This window comes from Doryrhamphus excisus, linkage group LG17 (genome assembly GCF_037039965.1).
Source record: "Doryrhamphus excisus strain RoL-2023G ecotype Guam linkage group LG17, RoL_Dexc_Guam_v1.1, whole genome shotgun sequence".
Taxonomy (NCBI): Eukaryota; Metazoa; Chordata; class Actinopteri; order Syngnathiformes; family Syngnathidae; genus Doryrhamphus; species Doryrhamphus excisus.
Window position 1 is genome coordinate 3,187,501 of NC_136373.1, and position 16,035 is coordinate 3,203,535.

Here is a 16,035-nt window from a genome sequence, read left to right on the forward strand (position 1 = left end):
TGCTGGTACAATTGTACACACACTAGCTCAGCACAAGAACCGAATACAACATTTGCCATCTGATTTCATCCAACCTGCTTTTCGTTTTCAAAAAGAAAAAAAAAAACAATTTTTTTGTGAGCAGCAGTCAGAATGATTTCTTCCAAAATGAAAAATGTCGTTACTGGTTCCCACCGCCAAAAGTTGCTCTCTTGTTCAATTCCGCATGGTTCTGTACATTCTGGTTTATAATACAAAGTTCCATTCAGTGCAGATACTGTAATAAATAACACATGCACAGCCATCGTGGAGAGAAGGCCCGGGCCGCAGCGTCATGCCTGCTGTGTTTCCACATGTTTTCATGTGGAAAAAAACACTCGATTGCCTCGATACTAGCACAAGAAAGTTGATTGCCCTCGTTAAAGCACACTGAATGTGGCACTCAGTCAATGCACCATGAAGCACGGAAGTTAGCAAAGTCACATTTGCTCGAGTCGAAAGTGGAAATGCCTGACAAGATGGCGTCGGAATACAATGACACTGATTCAACACCGGCGGCCATGCTTGACGTTCCAAGGCTACTCTAGTGGAATTATTGTAAGTATGCATGTTGTTTAGATACACCGTGGAACCTCTAAGGTGGAACGCTGTTCAACTTCTGATTTGGAAACAATAAATGATCAATTCGATGAAGTCTTTGAAATCACGTTTTAATATACTTAAGTGTTGCACAAGTGTAAAAAGAAGTGAAGCAATCTTAATAGCAAGAAAATGTTAAAGGGATAGTTCATATTTTTTGACATGTACAGTTGTATGTCAAAAAATGGGAACTGTCCCTTTAAATTCATGTTACTGCATTGAATGTGAGACAGATGACTCTTAACTCTTAATTCTTAAGTGTTGCAGAAGTGTAAAAAGAAGTGAAGCAATCTTAATAGCAAGAAAATGTTAAAGGGATAGTTCATATTTTTTGACATGTACAGTTGTATGTCAAAAAATGTGAACTGTCCCTTTAAATTCATGTTACTGCATTGAATGTAAGACAGATGACTCCTTAATATTGCTTAATTCTTAAGTGTTGCACAAGTGTAAAAAGAAGTGAAGCAATCTTAATAACAAGAAAATGTTAAAGGGATAGTTCATATTTTTGTACATGTACAGTTGTATGTCAAAAAATGTGAACTGTCCCTTTAAATTCATGTTACTGCATTGAATGTAAGACAGATGACTCTTTAATATTGCTTAATTCTTAAGTGTTGCACAAGTGTAAAAAGAAGCAAAGCAATCTTAATAACAAGAAAATGTTAAAGAGATAGTTCATATTTTTTGACATGAAGTTGTATGTCAAAAAATGGGAACTGTCCCTTTAAGTTCATGTTACTGCACTGAATGTAAGACAGCTGACTCCTTTTAATATCGCTTAATTCTTAAGTGTTGCACAAGTGTAAAAAGAAGTGAAGCAATCTTAATAGCAAGAAAATGTTAAAGGGATAGTTCATATTTTTTGACATGTACAGTTGTATGTCAAAAAATGTGAACTGTCCCTTTAAATTCATGTTACTGCATTGAATGTAAGACAGATGGCTCCTTAATAACGCTTGTTTATGGTCATCTTTCATGGGTGAGAAGTAGCACAAAGTGAAACAAAAAGCATAATGCTTGTTTATATGACTTATAATTACAATTTTCCTGATTATTTTGGGCTGTCGGAATTCTATCGATGCGTTTGACTTTAGAGGTTCCACTGTATCCCTGCGCCAGAGTCGGCCTCGTCGTTTTAAATCTCAGTGTAAAGCACAGGTGATTGCTAGTTTCTAAACGTAATCGTGCAAAAATAACTTGTTTTTCCGAAAAAAAACGTTACGTGACTCATGTTCAGTGTCGACACTTGAAAATAATCCAGTCAGCGGGGACATGTTACGTTACATGCGAGGCAGAGAAAAGTGAAGAAACAGAACAGCACAATGGTAAGAACACAAGAAAAGTAGTAAACAAAGTTAAAAATACATCATGTCATGTTTTTATCGCCACAGTCGTGATAATTATCAATAATTTGCTCCAAAAAGTCTCCTGATTGCAAACAGCAGGGGGACCGAAGATGGCGCCCAGAGGAACGCCATCACCGCCACTTGTCATAGAACCATATCTGCACCTACCAGCATTGAAAATCAACAAGCAAACCTTCGTCAATGCAGTTGGCCACATAGAAAAAAAAACAGAACACACTGTACACGTCATATGTACACAACACGAATGGTCGTATTTGCATTCACAGCCTCATTTTCCATCATGCTTCCAGCATCGGAATGGTAAATAAAGGTACGCCTACAGTGCAGAAAAAAAATAGTCCTTAACAATGGATTAGGTCCGGCTTTCATGTTGTTTTTTGTTGTTGTTTTTGTTTTTTTGCCCAAAAATAATGGAATAAATCAATAAAAACGATACACTCAATAAACAAACCCCAGCATTTCAATGCAAGTATAACGGAATGTGATTCATATTTTACCATCCTCCTGTCAGAAGGCACCTTGTTCCTCATTAGCATTAATTATTAGCATTAGCATTAGCTATTACCTCAATCAGTTTGCTAACATTCTGTAAAAAAAAAAAAAAAAATAGCATGATTGTTTTTGATGTTTTCAGATACTGCATTCAAATCAGTACATGCAACCCTGCCCTGCCCCCTAGTGCATACCCTGCCCTTTTCACCGAGAAACTACCGCATGCCCTTTCTTCCATCGGGAAAAATTAGCGGCACACATCTTGTATCCTATTCTGTCGTAGCTCCAACATAGCATTATTATTATCATTTGCGGTTGTGTCACCTTGTTTATGTGCAACCAATTAATTGCTTACTAATTAAAAAAAAACTCTGTTTCCCAGAATGCACCCTGTTTGGCACCATGTTGCACATTAATCTTCCCTGGCAACACAAGAGAGTCACGTAAAAAATAGAGAATGATAACATAGTTCAGACACATCATCGTATCTTACAGTCACGTTATACTTTGATATTTGTTTAGGATACTTTAAAGGGGGGTGGGCGTTCACAGATATCATACACTGTATATATGTATATATATTTCTATATATATAAGTGATGGAATAAATCCCCTGTAAGAAGAATTAAAGTTCCAATCTATAAACCCTGTGAGCCACGACAACAACTGCACAAAGCACAGAAGTAAAAAAAAAAATAAAAAAAAAAAAAAGACTTTTAGTTTGATGGCTTTTCAACGTTACGACAGAACTTGAGTGACGGATTTAGGGTCACAAAAGGTCCACACGCTGTCCCCTCACCTCTGCATAAGCGTGGACACTTTAAGCTATTGCACAAGTCATGCATGGCTGTCAATCAAACACACACCTCGTGTTAGCACTGTGGGCTAACCCTCGCCTTTGATAAAATGTCACTAATTTGACAGAAACACGTCACTTCCACGGGGACTCGATCAAGAGCGCCAGGCTCCCACGACCAAAAGATGGCGGCGCCGTTGGCAAAGCGGTTTTTTAACCACGAGGGAAGTGAATGTGAAAGTAACACAGGCTAAGTAATTTTCTCTTCCCTGCTCTCAGCGCTCGCCGTCTCACCAGGCGGCCATTTTGATACGCTTGCACTTCCCCTCGCGCTCTCCTCTTCCTTCTCCCTCTGAGCGCCATCCCCCGGTGGTTGGCGACGACGTAGCCTGCCGCCCTCGCTCTCTGGCTCCTCACACGACCGTGCTGATCCGACTGACCGGTTTCGACTTGGACCCTGGTCCTTGCCCGCCTGCTGCTCCTGGGTGCGGGGAGAGCGGCGCGGCGGACGGGGGCGGCAACGGAGAGTGAGGGGGAGGGGGCGGGATGGAGGAGAGCGGCGGGTACTGGGGGGCGTAGGGCTGCGACGGCATCTGGGTGACGAGGCGCGCTGATGGGGTCTGAGGCGGTGGCGTGGAGAAGATGAAGTGAGTGGAGGGGGAGGTGGCGGGGGAGGGGCTTAGGGGGGAGTGGACGGCGTGATTGTGAGAGTGAGCATGGGGGTGGGGCTGCGAGTGCGAGATGGTGAGCGGCAGCTTGGCGCCGCCACCCGGCCTCCCCGCGGCGGGATGCGAGTGGTAAAGTCCGTGCGGGGTAGTTGGCGTAAGGGGAGAGTGCGGGGACAGCGGAGGGGGCGTGGTGAAACCAGAGACCACGTTGTAGCGCTGGTGCTGGGCGGCGCCGTGCTGGACCCGCTGATGCTGCTGGATATGAGACGCAGCGCAGCCGGGCGGTCCCTGCTGGCGCCGTGGAACAGACACCCGGTGCATGAGTGGGTGGTGCTGTGGGACGCTCTGCATGTGGTACCGGTGATGATGGTGGTAAGGTGGGGGAGGAGTCTGTTGCGACTGTTGCCCACTGACCGCGCCTCCTCCATTGTTGCCGTGGCAATACTGGGCGTGCAAAGCTTGAAGCTTCGATGGCGCCCCGCCCAGGCCTCCTCCCCCTCCAATGCCTCCCGGGTCCGACTGGCCGAGGTTGGCTGATGGGGAGGGGCATGGGGAAGGGGAGGAAGGGTGGGCGATGGGCGGCTCGGGAGCGGGGTAGTGAGGTGGGGAGGATATCATCAGGGGACTCGGGGGACACTGCGGCGTCGGCGAGGTCATCGTCAGGGGACCAGGAACTTTCCCTCTTCGGCTGCCGAAAAAGTTCCCCAGTCGGCTGCCGCCAGTCGGCCCGACCCCCATTGCCATCCCTCCTCCGCCCCCAGCCACGCCCCCGCTCACGAGCGGGGAGATGCTCGGACCTCCCTGATTGTGACAGAGCCCCGGCCCACCGCCTACCCCCGTACCGGGGCTCTGAGTAGGGCGGTGCGGCCGGTAGGCTGCTGGGGACGGGGGCGCCATCATGGGGCTGTAGGCCAGACCGCCCCCGGGGTGGTACTGCTGGTGTGGCCGTGGACTGCTAATGATGGAACCCTGAAGGGATGAGCAGTAGAGAGTAGAGTAGAGAACAGTAGAATAATATTAATTATTATTAATAATATATTATATTATATTTATATATTATTATCAATTATTATATATTAACAATATAACATATTATAACAATATAATAATTATGAATATTGTTATTGTTATTATTATTATTATGAATAATAAAAATTACTTCATGGTTTGTCTTTATTATTAACATTATTATATTATTAATATATCAATAGTAATAATTAATAATAATATAATAATATTTTATTATATTATTATTATATATATATTATATATTGTTATAAGTTATTATATATTATTATAACAATGTAATTGTTAATATTGTTAAAATTGTTAAAATTATTAATATTAATGTTATTATTAACATACAATTATGACTAGTAATGTTCATTCATTCATTCATTTTCTACCGCTTTTTCCTCACGAGGGTCGCGGGGGTGCTGGAGCCTATCCCAGCTGTCTTTGGGTGAGAGGCGGGGTACACCCTGGACTGGTGGCCAGCCAATCACAGGGCAGACTAGTCATGTTATTATTAATATATAATATTATTATTATTATTTCATGATTTTTCAATGATCATTGTGAAGTTGGTGACAAAAATACAAAAAAATGAAAAGACAAAAATAGATTTCAAGGAAAATAGCGCTCATGCCACCCCTGATGGAGAAGTGACAGACGTCACTCAAGCGTGCATACACGTTACAAGACAAGTTTACTAAAGTAACGTTTGATACAAACCCAGCTAAAGAGGCCAGCTAAAGAAAACCTAATAAAGTGGAGGCCGTGTGACCAACGCTACACGATTTTTAACTTGCCAATTTCACCGTGTACGTGAACGAGGGACGACTGAGCTGCTGCCATCGAGGGAGATGACATCACAGAGCGTGAAGAGTGACACAAACTTACTTCGATGGTACTGTCCAATGAGCCCACGCTGTTCCGACGACCTCGCTTTCCTGTGAGACAATTCAAATAGCGACGTTAAAAGCGCTCTCTACTGTATACGGAGTGGCATGTAATTCCCACTGATGTCCATTAGAGGGAGAAAGTGCATCATCACCACTTATATAAACAAACCAGGAGAAATAATGTTTACTTTTAAAGGAAAACTTTAGCTCATCATTCACATTCAAAAACAAATATTTATTAAATTATTAAAAAAGGGGTGGGGCCTGCTCACCGGTCTCTGAGAGATCTCTGAGCGAGGAGCTGAGCGCCGTGCGTTTGAGTCCGTCCACTGATGCGTACGTGTCATCCAAGCTGGACCTACCCAGGGTACCATTCACCACCTCAGCACCGGCTCCGCCTACCAGAATGCCTCCGCCTCCGGTTCCTCCCCCCATCAGTACGGAGGGACGCATCACACCTTTCTGCTTTTCCAACTCGGCTGCGTGTTTTGAAGGGAAGCAAGCGTAAAGATGGCAGCAGTGAGCGGAGACGTAGCTACACGACGACCCCGGGGGTCACACACTTACACTCCACGCGGTACTTCTCCATGTCTTGCACCTCCGCGATGCTTTCTCGGAGGTCAGAGGTGAAGCGAGCTCGGTCCTGCTGGCTCGGCGCCGTGAACACGATCAGAACCTTCCTCTCTCCTCCGGGATTGGCTGACGTCAGCCTGATGCCGTGGGGATAGTCTGGATGACACAACATGTCAATTACACGCCATACTTAAAACACGGAGAAAAATACGCAATGACGCCTTGCTGCTACTTTAACCATTGTGCTCTATTGTTACACCCACTTTTGCGAAGAAGAATATCGACAGGAAGTTACATGGACGCCAGTATCACCATAAGCATCTTCGCTTGTTAGCAAAGTTAACATTGATTAAACACTCATTCACTTTTTTCACTTGAACTGTATGACAAGATTAAATGATTAAAATGTGACTAAAAAGTTAATAACCTTGCAGTCGGGTATTGTGGCGCCACCTGCTGCTTTGGCATGCAATTTTTTTTCATGTATACATTTTGACACAAACCTAGTCTTTGGTATCCCCTCCATGTTATTCATGGAAGGTTATGGACTTAATTAGAAAATGTTTTGATGGCACTCTGCAGGGGGGAAAGAGTGTTGCAGCTTTGAATCTTGAATCTTCAATTCACTCAACATTTTCCAGCAGGAAGATACTGTGACAAGATGCTTTGTTAGTAAAATATTGTATATTGGAAAAATTGATAGGCATACTGAGAGTATCAAAAAAGTATCACTTGAAAGCCTGTGAATGAGAATAGATTTTGTTTTTCATGTATACATTTAGACAGAAACTTAGTCTTTGTTATCCTCTCCATGTTATTCATGGAAGGTTATGACAGATGACATAATTAGAAAATGTTTTGATGGCACTCTGCAGGGGGGAAAGAGTGTTGCAGCTTTGAATCTTCAAATTATTCAACATTTTCCAGCAGGAAGATACTTTGACAAGATGCTTTGTTAGTAAAATATTGTATATTGGAAAAATTGAGAGGCACACTGAGAGTATCAAAAGTAGGCACTTTAAAGGCTTTTTAATGGGTATGTCTATTATTATCTATTATTAGCATTCACAGGTTGTCTTCCCTGGGAAAGCCTCAGGATCCACTGGGAGGACCTGGATAAAGTAGCTGGACAAAGGGAAGTATGGGCTCCCCTGCTTAGTTTGTTTCCCTGGGTACCTGACCTTGGATGATGATTGATAATAGATGGACTACAAAATACGCATTTACCAAATATGAAGCGCTCATCAGCCCTCCCCACCCCAATTCAGTCACTCGGACAAAGGTAACTGGGGACCCCTGGTCTAAAGGTAAGCCATCTTCCTAAATAGAAAATATTATTATTATCATCACTGTCGAGGTTAATGCGCCCACAAGACAACGCCAACACACACACACACACAATATGAATCACACGGGACAGTCTGTCCTGGTCACAGCCGTCACTGTAATCAGCCACGTCCCATTTAGCTCCCACTTGGTGGACGAGAAGCGCCGACAACAACAAACAACAACAAACCGATAATGACAACCAGCACCGAGTGTGAAAAGTAGTCCCTATGGAATGCCTACATCCTTCTTATTTACTTGGCATCTATTTTAACCCTTGCGTGGAACTAAATAGGTTAAGCAAAATGTTAGAAAGTGCTCACGGTATGATACAGTGCAACACAATCATCGTGTATGGATTTCCGGAAGGTTCTTACAAGTGCTCTGGAAGGTGTGGACCTGCATGTCGACGAGAGGGAATGATTGTCGGAAACTGTACGTCACAGAGGCCTTCTTTTTCTGGAAGATCTTGGTCACCTGAGGAAGACATTAAAGCGTCATGCAATACCAGTTTTATCCTCTGGAGGCAACAGTGAGTCAACACAGTGAAAAGTGTGTTTAGATGAAATTATTTTCAGTCTCGGCCTCCATCATGGGCTCCATGGCAACTGCTGTGTTATCGCAATGCCACACTGAGAACCGAGGCTCCAAGATTGGGCACCCGTCGGGATAAACTTTTCAGTATTACACACACATGCATCCAAGGACACACACACACACACACACATATCCCTCATCCAATGCCTTCACTGTTATACCCCTTTGTTGTTGGTGAGACATGGACCGTATCTTGCGCCGATCATTTTATCATTTGCAGTGACTGACTGCCTGCTGATGATGGGAATACCTCAACTTCCTTTTCCACCCCCCCCCCCCCCCATGGTGCAAGTCTCGCGTTCATATTGTAAAAAGTACGTTTATTTGCGCCTATGTTGCCAAGGTTTTTGCCACTGTACTCTCCTGTAGGAGCTTATAGCCTCTTTTTCCCCCCTCCCCTCTCCTCTTGTTGTTTTTGTCTCTTTCTTTCAGACCGGATAAATGCCGGGATGCAAATTAAGTAATAAATTCAAGCAATAAAGAATATGAGTGAAGTGTGGCTAATTGCTGCCCCCTCATGTGTTAGGGGTGAGTTTAAAAATGCTAAACCTTCCCGACTGCAAGCATATTTCTTTCTCAACTTTTCTGTTACCGGTGTTAATCCTTTCCGACACAAACTCAAACTGCAATTCGATTCCCATGTTGTCGAAGCTAAGACTCGAGAAGTCGCTACGAAACTCGCTCAGTAGTTTCTTAGCATTGCCTGTCGCAGGTAGTCAGATCTCGCGTCTTAATGACACTTCTGGAGCACCGCAGTACCAAACGGGAGCGAGGCATTACGGGATAAACGGGTGCTCTTTTGTCTCCCGTGGGAGAACATCCTCAGGCTCTGCGAGGATTGCTGCAAGTGAAGAATTACAAAAATAGTTTTGCAACACTTACGCACACAGATGAGAAAATGTGTGAGAGAAAGATAACGCTCATTATTCCTGTAAGATCTTCTTATAACAGCAGAAATGCGCACAGATACACAAACAATGATAGCAAGCATAGATAGGATTGTCTCTAAGGTCCATTTAGTTTGCTACCTAAACATGCTATTCTCCTTGGAGACATGTGGCTCTAATGTTGTGGCGAAGCGGTAATGGCGCAGCGGTAATTTGGTCCAGCGCACCGCTGTACGCAGCCAATTTGGTCATTTGGTAGACTGGATTGCGCGCAGTTGTCCACATATTCAATGACAATTTTGTGACTAAAGTTCGCCAGCTACGACCTGGTCTATGCTGGGCGCAGGCGAAGCGCAAGTCTCGAGTTCATATTGTAAAAAGTATGTTGATTTGCACACTGATGATTACATGTAATAGTTGCAGTATCTTGCCATATTTTGATGATTTGAAAACACCGCCTACAGCCAGATTTTAACATACCATTGTATTGTGCGCCTGTCAGCCAATTTACCACTGCGCAGGGTGCGCTTCGCCTGCGCCCAGAATAGACACAAACAACAACAGCGAGCATAGATAGGATTGTCACTGTAAGGTTCATTTAGTTTGCTGCCTAAACATGCTATTCTCCTTGGAGACATGTGGCTCTAATGTTGTGGCGAAGCGGTAATGGCGCAGCGGTAATTTGGTCCAGCGCACCGCTGTACGCAGCCAATTTGGTCATTTGGTAGACTGGATTGCGCGCAGTTGTCCACATATTCAATGACAATTTTGTGACTAAAGTTCGCCAGCTACGACCTGGTCTATGCTGGGCGCAGGCGAAGCGCAAGTCTTGAGTTCATATTGTAAAAAGTATGTTGATTTGCACACTGATGATTACATGTAATAGTTGCAGTATCTTGCCATATTTTGATGATTTGAAAACACCGCCTACAGCCAGATTTTAACACACCATTGTATTGTGCGCCTGTCAGCCAATTTACCACTGCGCAGGGTGCGCTTCGCCTGTGCCCAGAATAGACACAAACAACGACAGCGAGCATAGATAGGATTGTCACTGTAAGGTTCATTTAGTTTGCTGCCTAAACATTCTATTCTCCTTGGAGACACGTGGCTCTAATTTTGTGGCGCAGCGGTAATGGCGCAGTGGTAATTTGGTCCAGCGCACCACTGTACACAGCCAATTTGGTCATTTGGTAGACTGGACTGTCAATGACAATTTTGCGACAAAAGTTCACCAGCTCTGACTTGGTCTATTCTTGGCGCAGGCGAAGCGCACCCTGCGCAGTGGGCGCATAATGCACACACGTCACCAAAACATTGTATGCAAATGAGCCAACACGTAGCACAGACTTTGTAGAAACAGAGAAAGTGAGCCATTAGACAACTAATAATTAACAACAACTAAAAACAACGATTAATATATAGTTGATGTGTTAAAATCTGGCTGTAGGCGGTGTTTTCAAATCATCAAAATAAGGCAAGATTCTGCAACTATTACATGTTATCATCAGTGTACGTGTTAATGCATGATCACAGCGTGTATATCAAATGATGCAATGGTAGAGGTTTATTTTTAGTAGGCGTCATAGTGGAAATATCCCAATGACAGTACTGTAAGCTAGATGAAATTAACTCGTTTTCTCGTGTTATCCTGCACAGAAAAGGGAAAGAAACATGTGTTCATGTTTGGATTGTGAATGAAAAATTACCCAAAAATAGCAGTTGCTCTTTAAGTTAGGTGATGTTTAGTGACTGGAGTTGCTAAGCTAGTAGTTGGATTGCTGCTGTCCTGTGAGGTGAAGCCAGAAGAGGCGTAAAAGGGAATTTCCATTAAGACGTTACTAAGGTGCACCAATGTTTGTGTGTGTGCTTTACCATCAGCAGATCGTTGAACAGGAAGACTTCTCTTTGGTGGACGCCGCTCCTCTGTGCTCGGTTTGGATCGGGAACCTCGAATAATTGACAGCAGCACACCAGCCGACGATGAGGCAGCGATAGAACCTACCATACACAAACACACACATACACAAAAACTGGGTTACAATTGGGATGGAGGCTACCAGAGAAGATGAGATTGAGCTTACAGGCTTCTTGCCGACGACCATCCTTTCCACCGCCTGCACCTGAGAGACGTGGTCGTCGTTGGTCCTCAGCTCCCACTTTTGGATTCTTCCATAGATAGCCACAAGGAGGTCTCTTGGAATGTCCTGACCGTTGTCCACACCTAATAAAAAAAATTTGTGGTCGCTATCGGCATCAAACTTGACTGTAGCTAAGATGTTGCTACTCCTGCCGTACTAGCTGTATACCGTCCAAGTATATCCAAGTACTTTCTAGAGTATTGTCCCTTGTCATAAATGTGAGGCCTGTACTCTTGTGTATTTGGAGTCATAATGCAGGAACCTGCTAGAAGATCTTGCAACAACACGAAGAGCGACTGACCTCGCAGGTTCTTGATGAAGTCATCAAGCTTCATCTTCCTCTCGGGCTTCACGTTGGGGCTGTACATGTCCGTGTTGAGGAGGATGATGGCAAAGGCCAGGATGAAGATGGTGTCAGGATTCTGAAACTGCCGGATCAGCACCGGGTTACACACGCAGTAGCGCTGACTGCAGGGCGAGAGGGAGACACAGTCAGGTGACATGCGGCGCGGCGCTCTGGCTGGGATTCAAACTCAGTCAGTACCTGAAAGCCTCCACCAACCGCTCCACCCGCTGAGCTTCTCCCTGCACTTTGATCTGAGCCTGGAACTTCCTCAGGGCATCATCCAGGTCCATGCCAGAGAAGTCCATCTCATCCAGAACGCAGCTGAACGCACAAGAAGCACGGATGAGCCAATCATGACACCACCACACGGCATGATGGGAAAATTCTTGTACTCACTCTAGAACGTCCTTGTTGAATTGCTGCCGGCTGCCCAGGAACTCACCGATCATCTGACGACTCAGACCTTTCCGCTCTAGGATGAACCTGGCGATGCCCACCGGGGTGTCCGAAACGAAGCCCCTCTCGATCAGGTACTGGATCCCCTTCTCAGGCTTCCTGATAAACAATAAATAAAAGAAACAATTCTCTAAGCGTGGTCCTGTCTTTCTCTTTTATGTGCATTCTAAAGATATAAAAACAGCTGGAATAGGTGCAGATTCTGGAAGATTTAGAAAGTTTTCCGTGCAGGTTATTGTGTGTAGCTGCTCTATACAACTCAATACAAAAAGTTGAAAAATTAGCATAATAGGTCCCCTTTAGGGCTGCACGGCAGTCGAGTGGCTAGCGCGCAGACCTCACAGCTAGGAGACCCGAGTTCAATTCCACCCTCTGTCCAATGTCCTGGATGTTCTCCCCGTGCATGCGTGGGTTTTCTCCAGGTACTCCGGCTTCCTCCCACATTCCAAAAACATGCTAGGTTAATTAGCGACTCCAAATTGTCTATAGGTATGAATGTGAGTGTGAATGGTTGTTTGTCTATATGTGCCCTGTGATTGGCTGGCCACCAGTCCAGGGTGTACCCTGCCTCTCGCCCGAAGACAGCTGGGATAGGCTCCAGCACCCCCGTGACCCTCGTGAGGACAAGCGGTAGAAAATGAATGAATGAATATTTAATGGAGGGCTGCATGGTGGTAGAGTGGTTAGCACATAGGCCACACAGCTAGGACACCCGCGTTCGATTCCACCCACGGCCATATCTGTGTGGAGTTTGCATGTTTGTGCGTGGGTTTTCTCCGGGTACTCCGGTTTCCTCCCACATTCCAAAAACATGCTAGGTTAATTGGCCACTCCAAATTGTCCATAGGTATGAATGTGAGTGTGAATGGTTGTTTGTCTATATGTGCCCTGTGATTGGCTGGCCACCAGTCCAGGGTGGCCCGAAGACAGCTGGGATAGGCTCCAGCACCCTTGTGAGAATAAGCGGTAGAAAATGAATGACACTGTTATGTCAAAGAGCTATGTTACCTAGCTACACCGCTAGCTACTAGCCAGCTAGCGACTAGCCAGCTAGCAACTAGCCAGCTAGCAACTAGCCAGCTAGCAACTAGCCAGCTAGCGACTAGCTTCACACATTGCCTTACCAAAAGATAATTACAGCTGATGCTGCTGTTGCGGGTTATTTTTGAATGTGTTTGAATTCGGAAAAGTTTTCCATGCATAATATTTCATCAAAAGCCAGTTGGTCAATAAATCAAGGAAAAGCGGTCCTACTTGTTGAACAGGTTGAGTCCGATGCGGTACTGGCGCCGCTGGACCACGTCGTTGTTGAAGGCGGGTGAGTCCCAGCTGTGGCGGCTCTCGCGCTGATAGGTTTGCTTGCTGAGCGTGGATGCCCCCACAGGCTCACGCAGGCTGTCCCGCGATGACGAGCCCGAGCTGCCGTTGTTGACGGTGGTGTCGTCGTTGGAGTTGGTGGTGGTGGAATTGACGCTCTCGTTGTCACCGTCCGAGCACAGCAGGTGGTGGTGGTGGAGGTGGTGGGTGTGGTGCAGGTGCGGGTGGTGCAGGTGCTGATGGGGGTCCATGTTGGCGGAGGATGACAGCGGCGCCGGGAGCGGGGAAAGCGGCGTCAGCGGGGGCACGGGCGACGGAAGCGGGGAGGAAGGGGTTTCTGGGTAAGCGTGGTGGTGGGGGAGGTGGTGGTGGTGCATGTGGTGGTAGTGGTGCTGGGGGAAGTGTGCCACGTGTGGCGGGTACACGCCCCCGCCGTGCCCGTGGTGTATCATGTGGTTGTACTGCTGCTGGTGGTGGAGGACGGTGGGCAAGTGGGGAATGGCCGACGGGTGAGGGTGGGCGTGCTGGATAGTGTGGGGCAGTGCATGGGGTGGCAGGGTACGGGCCGAGGGGAGGTGCACAGCGGGAGAGGCGGAGCTACGCGTCTGGCCCTGCGCCGTCACCACCGAGCGGCCGTTGGGTTTGTGCTTGATGGTTCCCTGTGGCGACTCGGCCTCGCTGCTTCCCGCCCCGCCCCCTCCCTGCTCTTCTTCTCCGCTCTCGCCGTCGCCACCTCCTCCTCGTCGCTCCCTCTCGCCTCCGCTGCCTCGCTCCGCTCCTGACGGTTCCTGCTCGTATACCAGGCGGCCAATAGATCCTCGCTCCGACCTGAAGATGACAAAGTTCAAAGGTTAAAAAAGTAATCACTGAGTTATATAATAATTAGAATGACTGCTGATTGGCCAGACTGACCTGTCACTCATGTCCACTGAGCTGTCACTGGGTGGTTCTATGGTCAGCACTGGAAGGTGTCCTCCTCCTCCTCCTCCTCCTGCGGCCCTCCCCCTGTACTCCCCCCGACACTCGGTGCAAGGCGTGCTGCTTCTGCGGCTAGCGTTGCTTCCTCGCTCCGTGTCTCGGCTGTCCTCCCTGCCGCCGGCCACGCCCCCTCCTCCTCCACCACCCCAGTACTCTGTGTCAGAGCTGGAGGCAGGGCAGGAGAGCGGCGAGGAGGGGGGTCGGGAGATGGGCGAGGAGGGGAGGCACCCCTCATCCATGTAGAGCGTGACGTCGCTGAAGGAGGTGGCCGTGCTGTCCTCGTGCATGGTGCCCGGAGGGCCCCGCCTGATGCCGCCCACCTGGCCGACCACATGGCGGCGGGAGGAGGAGGTGGCGCTGCCGCGCCAGGTGCACTCTCTGTAGTCTTCCTCCTCATCTTCTTCCTCCTCCTCTTCTTCTTCCTCTTCCTCCTCCTCCTCCTCGTCCTCCTCAGCCTCTCCTCCCGCCTCCTGGGAATCCTCGCGACCTGACTGGCAGGTAAGAGAATCGTCCATCGAGTCTGCCAGCGACTTCACCTGACACAAAGACAATTTTATATCAATAATCTTTTCCTTCAATTCAAAGTAAAATCATCTCATATACTATACTATACTTTCATATACTGAATATGTACAATATTAAGTGTGTTCATTTTTTTTATTTCTAGGAAGACCAGGAAGTAGAGTGTCTTTGAATCATTTCATCGATCATTTGTAGTCACAATCAGGGGACTCAAACAGAGCACCTCCACTAGCTGCCAAATAGAGGTCAGCCATGCGTGGAATAAATTAAAACAGGCGGGAAGCACAATACCAAGGAAATATAACTGAAATGGGTACACATTTCGGAAGATCTAGAAAGTTTTCTGTGCGGGTTATTGTGTGTAGCTGCTCTACAGGAGTCCACAACTCATAATACAAAGGGTAAAAAAAAAAAGAGAGCATAATAGGTTCCCTTTAAGCAGGGCCGCCCCTCTCTACACGCAGTTTTGCTCAACGTGGGTGCCTGCCTTGTTTGCATCGCTGCTGGGAAACATAGAACACCAAGTCAGCCCAAGGCAGGAGCAAATAAATAAACAATCTTAAATAGCTGACTGCAATGTCTGGAGACATTGCGTGTGAACGCCTGAGCCTGATGGTGAGACAAACAAAAATGAGCAAAAAAAAAAAAAAGGAATGATAAAAGGGTGGTTCTGGTCTTAGGAAAAAAGAAACAATGCAAACAATCCACAACAAAAGCTGCCCAGTTAGCTTGCTTGCTTGCTAACTGCTATTGCCTAGCTAACTCGCTAACTTCCTGTTTCAGAAGATGTTTAGCCATAACAAAGTAACTAAGAAAGTAAGATGCAAACATGTTTTACAACTAAAAAAAACCTTAAACTGTATTATGGAAAGCAGGAAGTGAACAAATGTAACAGTTACTGATTGTAAAAGTACCAGATGGAGGGGTAGGATTTAATAAGCTTTGCTTCTTCCTACTCCTTTTGGACATGTGGAACTGTGAGCTGATTATGTGATGCATTCAATTGTAATCTGATGCATGTTCAAATGAAACAAACCAAATGTG

The 16,035-nt window shown here is 46.2% G+C and overlaps 1 protein-coding gene across 7 annotated transcripts in view; it reads right to left on the reverse strand.

The window, feature by feature from the left end:
• Window positions 1–1,831: 1,831 nt before the first annotated feature.
• Window positions 1,832–16,035, reverse strand: part of LOC131136886 (IQ motif and SEC7 domain-containing protein 1-like) — a 65,832-nt gene continuing 51,628 nt past the window's right edge. For all 7 annotated transcript variants that reach the window (XM_058084209.2, XM_078798221.1, XM_078798222.1 and 4 more), the window contains 12 exons: window positions 14,404–15,005; window positions 13,429–14,319; window positions 12,115–12,273; window positions 11,917–12,039; window positions 11,674–11,840; window positions 11,316–11,455; window positions 11,107–11,232; window positions 8,125–8,224; window positions 6,416–6,577; window positions 6,121–6,327; window positions 5,847–5,896; window positions 1,832–4,913 (listed from right to left, as the gene is read on the reverse strand). In XM_058084209.2, coding sequence (XP_057940192.2) covers window positions 3,690–4,913; window positions 5,847–5,896; window positions 6,121–6,327; window positions 6,416–6,577; window positions 8,125–8,224; window positions 11,107–11,232; window positions 11,316–11,455; window positions 11,674–11,840; window positions 11,917–12,039; window positions 12,115–12,273; window positions 13,429–14,319; window positions 14,404–15,005 — 3,951 coding nt within the window. In that variant the 3' untranslated portion in view covers window positions 1,832–3,689. The remainder of the gene's footprint in view (window positions 4,914–5,846; window positions 5,897–6,120; window positions 6,328–6,415; window positions 6,578–8,124; window positions 8,225–11,106; window positions 11,233–11,315; window positions 11,456–11,673; window positions 11,841–11,916; window positions 12,040–12,114; window positions 12,274–13,428; window positions 14,320–14,403; window positions 15,006–16,035) is intronic.